Here is a 14509-nt window from a genome sequence, read left to right on the forward strand (position 1 = left end):
CTTGCATACTCCTGATGCATATTATGCTTTTTCTATCTTCCAGACAGTGCATTAGTCCTACTGGCCACAGGGTTGCACTGGAAGCTCATATTTAGCTACCTATCTCTGACCCCTAAATCCTTTTCAATCACTGTGTCCCAGAAGGAAACCCACTATCCTACACGTATGATTGAGATTCCTTCTTCAGTATGTAACTGGCTATATTAAAATACATATTGTTTGCTCATACCCAGTTTACAATGTGTTCAAGATCACTCTGCACTAGTGGCCTATTATCTTCATCTTCTACCCCACCCCTAATCTCTCCACACAAATTCTGTCAAAGATGTTTGTGTTTTTTTTCTTGCTGTTACAGAATTCTGATATAAGAATTAACTTTCAGTCATTTAAAGATGTCTCTGTTTCACTGCTGTGTAAAGTATTTTGAAGGTACTACTGAGACAAAAAAGTCATCATTTACAATATAAATATGGCTAGTTTTGTCCAGTCCAAAATACAGGACAAGAAAAATATATTCAAGATTTCAATCTCTGACTAATGAAAATTCTACTATTAGATCCTGTAACAGCTCAACAACAGGTAACTTACACAGTTATAACCCTCTAAACATACTTAATTCTGTTAGTCATAGACCTCCCTTTATGTTCTTTAACTGTGTCTGGTTCTTTGCTATTCTAACTTGTCTGTATTCATTGTATCAGCTCCCCCTTTCTTCCATTTGTTCTGATACTCATTTGGCTACTTCTCAAGCAGTTTCACTCCCCTTCTACAACAAATTCTTATTTTTCAACATTGGTGGTCTTTTTTCTCAAGTGTGGCACTCTTACCTGAAATGATTTCCAATATTCATTCACATTTTTCTGTTTACAATACTGTCTACCCCTTAGTTGGCTCCTAAGTGCTTTCAGTTTTGTGATATTCATTCATGTAGCCTATATACTTCTCCTTAACATAGTGGAGTGAAGAGAATTAGATGGTAGGAAAGCTGGCACTGATTTATAGCTTGTGGTCAATTCCCCTTTATCTGCTAAAGTAAGGTCTAATACAGTACTTCTCTATGTTGAATGCAACGTTTTCAGCATTAGAAAGCAGTCACATGTAATACTTAGAAGTTTTGCAAGGAATTTACTGTCGGTTGCACAAGATCTTCAACAAAGATCAGTTGGAATGTAGTCTCAGCTCAAGTCTAAACTGTGCATGAGAGGCGCTAAAGCAAAGTCCGAACTCCTGGTCCTCCAATCATTTAGAGCATGAAGATGGTACCACTTTCCAGCTCTGAGACCATTTCTTGTCTCATAAAAATGGATGGTAAAAGGGAGTGCTGAGGCATGCCTGGGTGTTGTGCCAACACAGAGATAGCATTCTTCAGACCCAAAAGTTGGGAAGTACTTTTTCTGGATTTGGCAGTGTTGACTTAGCCTCAGGTAACACATTCTCTTCCTCCCCATTCTCCACAAAGTACTGCAAAATGTTTTAGAGATGACAGGTTTACCTAACATGAATTGAGAATAGCTATACTGCTTTGTTACAACATCAGTTCACAAATATACAAGGTACTGTCAAAATAAATGCTACCAGGATTTGGGAAAATGCAGTACTGAATCTCTGTGAGTGCTAATATAGATTCTCTTTCGAGTTATGTAGGCTGAAATTTAAGCCTCTTGAACTCATTTCTCAACTTATATTTAGAGACAATGATATTAAGTCAGAAGAGTAAGAAAGTACTATCAATCATAAATAAAATGAGTTTATCCTCATTATCATGATCTGTGACCTTCACGAGTTATGATTATAAACTTCCATACTTATAAAAATGATCCAGGTATTTTTAATAGCTATTTCATACCTTGACATCCCCTATTCGCTATCTGCTGGAAACCATCTGGACAAGTGCATTTGTAAGACCCATCAGTATTTATGCAGTTTCCTCGAAGACAAACATCACTGTCTTGAAGGCATTCATCAATATCTGAAATAAAAATGTAACTGAATAATCAAATGATGTAAAACTGATGAATTTTTAAGTGATACTTCAATACTAATGTAGCAACTTGAAGCTACTGTATCCTTTAACAACTATGTGAGGATGTCCTCTTCATTTCTTTCACCGTATTATCAAACTTCTTGTATTTCTAGAAAGCTTTAAAATTTGAGTCTGTGGATCATTTCTTCTTAGCAAGCATATTGAATATGTCATTTTAATTTTTAATGAAAAATATCATAACAGACCTTTGTATCAATCTCTACCTTACTATAATGGTGACTGTGGCATTAGAGTAGTACAATTATCAAGAAAAGCCAACCAGCTGTGTTTGCCTTCCAAGACAGACACAAAAAATGCCTAGTGATACAAACTTGTATTTTGAAAGATACACCTTCAGACATGTTAGACCGCTGCACAAAGATCCCTGAGCCTGAACTGACCTGAGTCAGATGTTGTCCAGAGCATGTGCAAGACCAGGCATAGCTGGTGTGCCACACCAGACAAGACATGCCTATGGAGACTGCTCACAAGAGAGCCACGTGGACAGGCTTGTAGCACATAGACCACACTGTGTGTACAGCTGTGCTAATGGTTGTTTTCTCAGAGGCAGTTTATGTGATGCAATACAGCTATTTTGCAGGCTTAGCAGCTTCGTTACAAAGCTGAATAGTTGCTTTTGCGTAGTGCTGCACTTAAGCCATAAATCCAGATGAAGAGGCAGGGCATGCAGGGTCCAGCTCCCAGCTGCCTATCCACCACATTCCCAGTGCCAAGTCCTCAGTCTATAGACTGCCCTAGAGTCTTGACGTCGATGGGGTAAACATACTGACACATAGCTGGGAAAGGTTCAAGACAGAAACTAGGTAACAAAACAACCAAATATTTCAAGAACAGGATATTGGCATTGTCTTTACCAAAAGTCTTTTCTTTCCATTACCATTTGAAGGCAATGGCAGCCCAACAGAGGAAACAGAGCACAGGTACAGGATTAACTCAGCAAGTGCCTACATTCCAGTGATATTACACAGTTTTGTTTCACTACAACTAAAGATCACAAAGGACTTCATGACTGGGTCTCTGGTTTTTAAAGCAAACAGAAAATAAAAGAAAAATCTCAGAAGTAACTTGCCCCTTTCTCCTCGGTGATCTACCTTGTAATTAATCAAGTCTATTGCTTTGATGGGACAGAGTTTCTCCTGAAAAAGTTGACAAAGAGTTTTTCCACTGCCTTGGAATATTCTGACTTCTTAACCACAGATTTGATATAACTAGAATTGTAACCTTTTCATGCATTTCAGGAATAATAACAATTGTAATTAAAAAAGAGGACATGACCTCATTTCTACATTTATCTCTGGAAGGCCTACACTGTACATCAAAGTGCAACTATCTTTGGGATTTAATCTATTTGATTAAAATAAGAAATAGTGATTGCTTTCTTACATATATGAATGTTATTGCAGATAAAACTGCACTTAATGCTGACAAAGTTGTGACCTTTTGATAACCACATGTTTTATAATCATTTTCAACTGAGAAATAAATTGTGGTTTATTTGAAAAACAGCAATTAATTTTGACTGGGAGCATGAGAAAAAATTAATGACTCCCCTGTGCCGAGTTAATGCCAAGCCTCACAACAAGAAGGCGTTTTCTGCCAAATTCAGTCAAAATTCATTATTTTCCATATAGGACAAAAACCTCCCTTTCTCTGATGGAAATCTTCACAGCTCCTATGGTTACTGCACAAGAATCTCGAGGCAAAGCAGAGACAGTAATTCATTCTTGAAGTGTTCAGTACTTTTTAATCACCCTTCACAGGTGTACATCTAGAGCATTTGGGCTAGCAAAATCTCTGAAAGCTGCTAGGAGAGCACTGGAGCCTTGTATGCTTTAGACAAGACTCTTTTCCAGCAGCCCAAGTTCTTTGAGATGTCCAGTCTATATGTAAGTTCAGCTAGTGCATATACATATTTCTGAAGGTGAAGAAAATCAGAAGAGGTGAACTTACAGCAGATAAAGTAGTTGCATAAAGCATTCTTACAGAGAGCAGAACTAGCACGGTGTGTTCACACTTGGTTTCCAAGGTGCAGAAAGCAGTCCATGATGTCATGCACTTCAGAAAATATTGAAGGGATATAGCGCAAATACTGAAGAATTTCTTCTACTTCAAGAGATGGACAGATTTTGTGGAGAACTTTTAATACTTATGAAAATCTTAAGTGAACAAATTGTCTCTGCAGAAATTAACCACTCTGTCACTGGATGGAGCAGCTGTAGACTTGGTTACAGACTCTTGTGAATGAGACAAAGGCCGTGTGGTAAGGGAACAGCTTTACCTGTTTTCCCTGTATGATCCAATTCCTCCTCTTTTGCCTTGAGAGCTTCTGAAATTGTTTTTTCTTGAAAATTGCCCTTGAATGGGAACAAGGAAGAGATGAAGATAAAGTAAAACATGGACCTCTCCTGACAGCCCACATCACAGTGATGGAAAGCAGCAACAGTTACTGTGACTTCCTGGGCTGTATGAAATGCGCCAAAGCAGACTGAAGAGAAGTTCTGGAAACTAGAATGGATTTAAATTAATTTCTATATTTCATTTGCTCTTCCTCACTACAAGATTGTTTAACTAACAATTTTCCAAGCTTACAGTCTTTTGACAGCATTTACTAGTTCAAAATCTTTCTCTGCAGACTTGGTGGTTTGTAAGGCCTCTTGCTGAAGCAATCTAAATGCTTGAAATGGTTATGCATCCCTCTCTCCCTGAGAGAGGATGACAGGCTGACAGGCTAAAAAGGCATAAATTAAACTGAAGCAATAAAAAATTACCATCACACATTAGGGAAAAAGAAAGTCTAATGTAAGAACAGCAAAGTACTAGCGCAGACTGCTTGAAGAGATATTTGGAATCTCATCTGTTGAAGTCTGTTAAGAAGAGGTGAGATGAGTATCTGTCAGGAATGACACCACACAGTCTGTTCTGTCTTTAGGAGGCAGGCTTGACCTTGATTGGACCAAGAATCTTTGATTCTTGACAGCGTATCTCCGCATCTGTCACAACTCGTGAACATGTGAAGCCAAGTGAAAACAAAATTCTTTGACACAAGTTTCTAGTGCCTTGCATCGTCAGCTCACATTTCTTGAAGCTGATGCAAGTGATACTGGTATTCACCATGAATGCTGAGATGATCTTAAGTTCTTCTGTGACTATATTCTCCAAACAGATCAGTACCAAAGAGATTATAAGATATCCTTATTGCCTCGTTGGTGAGAACTTCAAGATATGTTGTCGTTCATTAAATGTGGACAATCCCATACCATCAGCACTGATAAAGTCTGGTCTGATATCACAGATTTGTCTTGAGAAGACAGCACTGTGTCACAGCTTGGGGGAACTGCTCTTTTGCCTGGATCAACTGAAGAGGAGGATTCCTGACGTATTGCTCTGGGTGAGAGGGTGGTAACAGCCTCCTAGAGTGCTGTGTGCATGATAACCTAACAGCAGAACACACAGCAGGGAGAACAACAGTAAGGAGCTCTGCCTTTTCCATGGTATTAGCAGCTACAGGAAGCACACCAGAGACCAGAAAGTTTATTTATGCTAATACCACACCTACAGTAACAGCCTGAGAGTTTTTTCCTGTAGGGTAGGAGATAAGGAAACAACTGAGGTAGAATTGTTTCTGGAGCTCACTTATGAGAAACCTCACATGCTCAGGATGACTGTGAGTAGTGCAGCAAAAGGCTATATGACCTGATATGATACAACAATGGAGAAGAGGGAGCAGGTTTGAAATAATTCATTAGAAAAAAGTATCTGCTTGCCAATTACTGGACATTAAGCTGTTCTACTTGAGAGATAATAGAATGTGGCTGTTTTGTATAACATAGCATTTCTGCCTACATTTGCTATAGTTCTTTCACCTCTTTTGTTTTTAAAAGCTCAGTACACAGATTGCTTTCTGAGACAGTGAAAGCTGTGAGCTCCACCAGATCCCCTTAAAGCTCATCTTATACTGCGTATTTTCTCTTGCCAGTGCACATGTGGGATTCAAGCTTCCCCAAACCAGCTGAAGAAGTTTTCTCTTAGCAGGATCCCATGTGAACAGAGTATGCTGGCAGAAGCTTTTGTAATACAGAACCAACATAGAGCTCTGCAACAGAATTTGAGCAATAAGATTTGGAAAAGCTTAAGTATTTTGGGTAACAATGTCAACTGTTCTTTCAGTCTTACTGTTAGAAATACACGTGCTGATTTCTTGTATGTGAAAAGATGACAGGCACTATTTCTAAGAAACAATAAATATGTGGCTGTGCAGGAGGGGACTGTTGAATGGTTGACAGCAAAGTACTGCAAAAGAAAGAGGAGCAATATTTCTTTCTACCCCACTTGCAAAAGAGTTCATGCCTACGGCTGAAATACACAAGCTCTTACTGAAAAAAATGAATCAGTAGCTTAAGTCCACAAGCTTACCTTCACACTGATCTCCAGTAGAAGATAATGTGTAACCTTGGCTACAAACACATCTAAAAGACCCTTCTGTGTTCCTGCAGTGTCCATTCACACAAAGTGATCTGTGCTGGCATTCATCTATATCTGTAGCAGAAAAGACGGTGATGATATAACACATCTGAAAATACTGATTACTGAGCAAATAGTGCAAAAACCATCTTTGAACAAAACAGCAAAGGAGTGTGTCAATATGAAGTACTGTTTCTCTTGGTCTTATATTTATTAACAAACACAGACAGTCAACATAATGCATAAAAATATATGAAATTGCAGATTGGATGTTTTCCTCAAGGTGACTGCATTCACAGTTCTCTCCCATAGTGTCAATATCCGTCAATACACAAACAGGTACCCACAGACAGACACACTGCTTGTGAATTCTTTTTGTTTCTCTTGTATCTGGCAAATGTAACAAGCCAGCTGCTCCAGTGAGTCAGCAAAACCCACAAAATACTTTCCAGAGGGATCACCACCTTTTAACAGGGTATGGTTTTCAGATACACACTGACAGGCTGTTCTCCTATTCAGCTGTACATTGAGGCTCCTTTAAATACTTGCCTTGTAACAGTATTAATCCTCTAAGTATGGGGAAATGTCTCTGCTTCCACAACTACTGCTAATCCCTCAGTGCTTCAGTTCTCATAAACTGGGGTCAGCCTGGGTTACCAGATGGACTTGAACACTGAACTTAAATTTTCATATGAATATGTCAAAATAGTGGAGGGGAGCAGCACTTTGAATTCAGAACGCAGCACATCCTCTATGAGCTAGGAAACCTGTTTTCACTCTCTTACTTATAAAAAGTTTGTGAAGAAACGGTAATTAAATCTATATGGCAGGTTGTTAGTCACTTCTAGGATTTAGGCACGGCCGCATGTTGTTCTGAAAATATACTGCAATTCAAACAGGAGAAAGTTACTCAGTGAGTTTTTTCTGGTCTGTGTTATGGCTATGTAGTCTGACCTCTTGAATAATGGTCCCTTGTGACCAGAGAAGTTTTGAATTTAAGGATCACCGAATTCTGTGGGGCTGCATGAAGTATCTGGGCACGTGTACTGATCCTGACTTTAGAAGGGTGCACTTTAAGAAGAACTGTCTGCACATGCCAGCACAGCTTGGCAAAGGCTCTTTTCCATGAAAGGCTCAGAGGAAGCAGTCAAACTTTGTCTACATACTTTCCCCAAGACTGGTCTGCTCTGTGTCCTGGACAGCACATTTAACTCACTCAAGCCACTTAATGTACAGTGATGTTTTGTTTCAAATTTCCTGACAAAGTTAAATGAATGATTATTTAGTTTTATTGTATTATTTTAGCTCTCAGAAGGCTGAATGTGTTTAGTGCTATATGCAGACACTTATGGGAAGGGAAAATAAAGAAAAAAAACAGCTGACAAGAAACTCAGGTTTCTGTGTGCTTCCGCAGCTTGGAGACATTATCCCAGATTTTCACTTCTGGTGGACAGGTTGCAAGGAGTCCCTAATGCCTGCTGTTCAAGGAGGAGAGGGATACTCATATTTTATATATGCACTCTGTGCTCTCTCTCAGACTGCTGTGCTCTGGCTTCATAGCCAATTTTGTTCCACTGGAGCAGTATCGATGGGAATTTTAGATGTGGAAGAAATGCAGGACCTGACACTCTGGAGATACAGGTACTTGTTTGTAGAAATATGATACCACACTCACTGAGTATGTTGCTTGAAAAGCAGCGATACCAAAGCAAGCATCAGCTCAGCATTTAACTGACACTACTGAGTTCCACGAGAACGTAGCCTGGGTTTTGTGATTCCACTCCCTCACATGAAAGTAAAAAAGATGAAAAGAAAAGCAAATGCTACACTAAAAGGTTAAGACAGCAAAAGCCACTGTCTCCAAACCTCAAAAATGACAGAAATGTCAAGCATTTTGCAGAAATTCCAATCAAGTAACATAAATATTACTAAACATTGTTGATTGGCTTTATAACCCCAGATGTTTTATAACAAATCACAAAATGTATATGCGACTATGTAAGCCATAAAATAAAAAAACACATTCTTCTTACATTTTTGGTAATTTAGCCTCAGTGTTGTACTTTTGTTGTCTCCATGAGGAAGAATACTATTAGATGAGAAATGTTATCTAGAAGTGTAACCTTATAGAATTTTAATCATATTCTTTCCTACCTTCACACTGATCCTCTGATGCAGAGAGTTTGAAACCTTGGCCACAGATACATCTGAAAGACCCCTCAGTATTTTCACAACGTCCATTTGTACAGAGATTGCCATACTGACATTCATTTATATCTGTGAATACAAACAAAGCATAAATGTATAATTAACTTGGTTACAAATATCTCTCAGGTGGGTGTGGGAATTGATTCAAGTTCTGTCATAAGCATAATCACAACCAGTTTTCCTGTCTTTTTGACCTTGTCAATTCTATAGCAATTCTGATTAAAAAAAAAAAAGGATTTGAATTTGAGCTGGCCTGTGCTCAAAGTATACTCACAATCCACATGACTAAAACAATGCTTTAATCCTAGTACTGTAGTTCAGGTTAACAAATCTCGTTTGTTTTGTTTTTTTAATAGGGTTTGTACTATGACCTGTGTGTCTACATCATCCTTACCTAAATAAGATCATTTTTGCCCGTAATTTTCCCACTGTGGCTTAAGCCTGACCACTGTGGCTTTAGAGTAGAAAAGAGGTCAGCATGTGCTGGCACACTCATTCTTGCATTGCACAGATTTACTCTTAGGAAGTATACATAACTATGATAAAAGCACAAGCAGCTGCCAATACCTTGTAACCGTCATCACTAATCCTGCTATTGCAAGGAACAGTCCAGATAACCCCAGTTGCAAACACAGCTCAAGCTGGCAGGGCTGTATTGGAAACCGTTCTCACTGAAATCACTTTTGAAACATTTGCTCTTGTCACAGCTCCCACCTGCTGCCTCTGCTCGTTTACCTGGAGTGAGGGAACAGGGAGGTTCTCCTCGGAGCAAGTTCTGAACTCAACCACACTTTCTGCTGTTGAGTTTTTGCTGTTTTTTAAAGCTAGGTCAATTAACGTACAGGAGTTAAGAGTTCTCCAGTGCATAGATAAAGACTATATACAAAACACGTGCATGTTACACATTACTAGATAATGTTTTTCAAATGCACTTAAGGGAGGTAGGTTCTAAAAGACATAGCTAACACATGAGGAATTTCAAGAGGATTTCTGCACTTCATGCAGATCCCTTGTAAGGCTAGCCTATACAGGCAACAAAGAACTCTAATCAACTAAGACTTTTTAATTAAAGTTTTAGAAGCAAAACCTCTCAATCCAGTTGCAAGCCAACCTTTATTTACAGGAAGACTCAAAAAGAACTTTTTTTTCCCTTTTAACTATTGCACAGACACATTTTCATCTTTCTCTGAAAGGAGAATATTAACTAGATGGACCACTCTGTTCAGTCAACGTGAAAGTTGCTGTGTTACTACTTAATCATTTTCAGGTATTTCTTCTGAATGCAATTTGTAGAAAAGAACAAACACTAAAACAAACAGATAAATAACAACTTTCTTATAAACCCAGCCAGAATTAATTCAGAATTCTACACTAATCAGTATTGTCTTTTTTCTAGCGGTGGTTTTCATTTAAACAAAATAAAAGTTAAACTTCCAAATTTAATTTATTTTGAGGGTGTAGTTAGCAGCAAACAGGTGCCCCTCTTTCTATGGAAAAAAATGTATTTTTCAGCTCTAGTGAAACAGAAAAAAATAAACCTTATTTGCTTTTATGTCAGAAATCATATTACTCTCAATGATACTGTCTTTTGCCACCATAAAGCACACAAAATCTGTCAACATAAAGTAAAACTACTGATTATTTGAGGCACTTGAGCTATTTAGGCAGCTGTAGAACAGGGAGAGATGGAAAAAGATTAAAAATCTTTAATTCATCTCATAACTCTTATTAGCTATTCTGAATATCTGCAGCGAGTATTTTCCTTTATTTATTTACCTTTATTTTATTATTTTCCTTTATTTATTTACATTTATTTACCACTCATAGCTCTTCACATGGTACTGTACAATCCAGCTTTTGACAAAGCCCATCCATGCTCAGACACAAATGAAACCACCATTATTATCCATATTTCAAATGATCTGTCTCTGTCAATAAAGCCCCTTTGTTAGAGGCTGGCTAAGAATACGAAGTGGCCTCCACCCTGATGACAGCACAGATCTGCAAGTCTTCTGCTATGGCAGTTCAGTAGGCAATACTACTTCCATCCTTCTGCAAGACTACTTTCTAAGATTCCTTCCTACCATTTCAAAATGACCTCACTGAACAAAATGGAGAACACAGAGAACCTAACTCAGCAGTTAGGCAAAAAAACTTCCAAATGAATAACAAACCTGCTTCTTACAGATTGCTTGTCATCTGCTTTTCTCCAACTACTTGAAAACAAAGTTGGCAATATAATTTCTGTTTTTTAGGTGGGACTAAAAGATCAAGAGACTTCCCCGTAAAACCAGCAAAAAAGCCAGGAACAGAACCTAGGTCTTCGAAGGTGAAGTCCAGAGCTGTACCTGATTCTATCAAAGTTCCTTGCAGCAGGGCTAGGAGTATATGGATCAGCTCTGCTGAACTCTGTATTAGTTTTGAAACCTCTTGACCACATTCCTAACACTTTGCAAGCAGAATATTCTTAGTTAACTGTGTAGCTGCAAAATTCACCACAGTAATAACAATGAGGATGAAGTGGTCTAGAAATTTTTGTAAGCATTTTTATTATCTTTCCATTTATTCCTTAATACACAGAAGTGTGCTCTAAATTCAGATACTATTTATTTTCATTATATGTCATGATACATTACTGTATTAGAATGTATGTATTTGGAGAGAGAATAATTAAAAAAATAGGGATTGCGTGTAAACTTAAAAATAAGTATTTCAAATAGCCCCTGCACAATACGAACACATGATGGGATCTTGGACAGTAGCAGCAATTGCAAGACAGTAAGGAGGCAGGGTGTGCTGGTGTCATTTTAATTTCTTCCGCTATGCATCTCACATTGGATACTCCTAATTAAACTGCAGTTAAATATATTCTATATAAGTCTGAAGTGATAGACTTGCCATCATTAAATGACAGGAGATATGTTCCTGGATTTAAATCCTGTAAGGCTAAAATATAAACACCACTAAAGACCTGTAGAATTGTTATGCTACACTTTCTAGGGCATCAAGTGCCAGCAGAGGAATGAGCTGAGGTAAAAAATAAATAAATAAATAAATAAAATACTGAAAACAGCCCTGGGGAAAAACAGCAGAGCTTCAACTGACCTAAACTAACAGCAGAAACAACTGAATTTACGGAACAATGGACTTAAATACCCATCATAGATAACTTGGCATATATTTTCCTCTGCACTGTATTTAAATGATACCATATTGAAAGGCTGTAAGACAAACTCTGTCTGCATTACATTTTCTAAAATGCATATGGCTCATCTCCAACATGATGTAAGTCTAGGATAAACAGAAAATGAAGACTGATCACATCACTAATGATGTGAGTGAGACGTCTAGGCTTAGAACATTCCACAAAACAAAGGGAAACTATATGCAGTGATAAAAGGAAAAGAAGCATCTGCATCTTGGAACAAATAGTTATCCCTTACGTGAATTAGATTTGTTTGTAAATCTGAGCAAAGCAATGATTTCTTGCCTCTCAATTCTACTCCTACTAAGTTGGTTAACAAGAATGGAACAAGCGAAAGGTATACCATGGAATTTTCAACAAGGCTGTTTTCACAAACAGGCATAGATATCAAACTTGGTATCAGAAAAGAACACAAAATGAAGGTAAGTTTACATTAAAAAAAAAAAAGAAAAAATTAAATAAAAGGAAATCTTTGAACAGAATGAACGTGCCACATTCCTTGCAAGGACTGCAGGAATCCAGGCAGGTGGGAAGAAGCAAAACAAAGATGCGTATCAACAAATGTGTGCTAAGAGAAAAACATCAATCTCTTTTAAACATTTTATAGCTTGATATAACTCAATTAAAACCTATCAAATTACCTAAGAAATACTTTCCTGCACAATAACTCAAATGATAAGACCAAATAATGCAGCTAAGGCATGATGATAAATTGTTAGAGGGATGTTCAGACAGAAATGCTGTGCTACAATACGTCTTCATTGGCCAACAGAGTGACTGAAAAGATAAAATCTGTACAACAAAAACAGTGGCGGGTTCTGACAGCCACACCATACATATTTCAGGTGCTTCACTGCAACCTAGCTCTAGTCTTGCTGCAAAGATCAAAAGCCCATTTGTGGTTGGAGCACAGTAGATGCACACCTCCCAGTGTTAATTTAATGCTCTTAGACTGCTTCATGAGCTGAAACAAATCACAGCAATGGGGAGCAATTAGGAAATAAACTGTTGAAATACACTGCCAATCTGAACAACAATAATAATGAAAAGACTACCTATGTAGGGTATTATCATTCTATGTTTAAGTAACATGGTTACTCAAACAACTGTCACAAATTATACTGCACATGTGTATATGCACACAGAGCAGACAGGAATATTCACAACAGACAGATCTTTCACAACTGAGGTCAAATTCAAGTTTCTAGCAGTGCCACAGGAAATAACACTCAAAATTGCAAAAGATTTAATTTCTTTTTGCGCATTAATTCACTTTTCTCAAATTAATTCTACTTATCTCAAATAGCTAAAAATTGATTTGAAAAAAAAAATCTAACTATTAAAAACAAATAGACAAAAACAATGTGAAAAATCTGTCCTAAAAAAACTAAACAAAAGTGAGAAAGACAAGCTGTTAAAAGATGTGCTGAATAACACAAGGTTTGCTGGAAGTACAGATAATTAAGGTATTACTAACATGTGCTATGAGCAAACTCCCATATCCTGTTGAAAAGCCTACCAGTCACAGTGATGTGTTAGCACTCTCATGACTTTTCTATTTGCAAAATACCTCCAAAAAATGGCTTCATAGCATTTCATTGATGATACATCCCTTTCAGACCTGTATTTTCTATTTTATTTTTTAAAAAACTGAAATTGTATGATTTACAGTGTAGATTTAATGTTCATTTATCTACAGTAAAACTATATTTCCTCATTCATCCTGTGTCTGAGAACTTAAAATAATTTCAAATTCAATTTCTCTTATTTTCAAGTATTATTGAATGAAATGGGGAACCGTGGCACAAGTGCTATCATCAGGTTTTAACATTGATGGAATAGGAAATACAGCATCTTGGAACAAGAACTATAACCAGAGATACAAACAGTACTGAACATACCATGGCACTGTCCATTCCAGCCTCTGAATCCCACTCTGCAAGGAATGCACTGGTAAGAGCCAGGAGCATTAACACACTGTGCATCTGGACAAGTAGTTGGGGTCATGCATTCATCAATGTCTTCAAAAGAGAAGATAAAAGAAAATATAGGTCAAAACCGTAACAGAACACTGAACAATAAGCCAATCTGGTTATTCCAACTGAGTTCATGTTATACTCATAAATTTAAAGAGTTTTGTACTTTCTGTAAGATACCCAGGAAGGTACAAGTTAGTAGAGATTTGTACCAGTGAAGGGGCATCTATGAGAAATAAATTAGACAACAGTGCATGCAACAGAATCTGAATTTTCTGTTATACTGCCACTTCTTGGTAGGCCCTGTATAACATACAGCAGATCAGATTTCTGGCTTAGATGGGAATAAATACCATTGTTTGTGTCACCCTTCTACCATGTCGAAATGTCCTCAGGTACCTACCTCCTATTGTCTCTCTCAGGAATGTTTGTAAGCGCACTGCAGTAACAACAAAATTACTGGCTTCTCAATGCAAAGAGAAATTTGGTAGTCTCCTATCCCCTAAAGTTATGCAGAAAAGTAGTATGGGGACTATGAATTTAATCGTGTGAATGGTAATCGAACAAGTTGCTTATAGGGAATAGGGAATTAATTATGTCTGAAAGAAGGCACAG

The 14509-nt window shown here is 37.6% G+C and overlaps 1 protein-coding gene across 8 annotated transcripts in view; it reads right to left on the reverse strand.

The window, feature by feature from the left end:
• LTBP1 (latent transforming growth factor beta binding protein 1) overlaps positions 1-14509 on the reverse strand; it is a 201735-nt gene that overhangs the window by 44453 nt on the left and 142773 nt on the right. For all 8 annotated transcript variants that reach the window (XM_066993883.1, XM_066993884.1, XM_066993888.1 and 5 more), the window contains 4 exons: positions 13820-13939; positions 8660-8782; positions 6458-6580; positions 1847-1969 (listed from right to left, as the gene is read on the reverse strand). In XM_066993883.1, coding sequence (XP_066849984.1) covers positions 1847-1969; positions 6458-6580; positions 8660-8782; positions 13820-13939 — 489 coding nt within the window. The remainder of the gene's footprint in view (positions 1-1846; positions 1970-6457; positions 6581-8659; positions 8783-13819; positions 13940-14509) is intronic.

Source organism: Anser cygnoides, chromosome 3, assembly GCF_040182565.1.
Source record: "Anser cygnoides isolate HZ-2024a breed goose chromosome 3, Taihu_goose_T2T_genome, whole genome shotgun sequence".
NCBI lineage: Eukaryota > Metazoa > Chordata > Aves > Anseriformes > Anatidae > Anser > Anser cygnoides.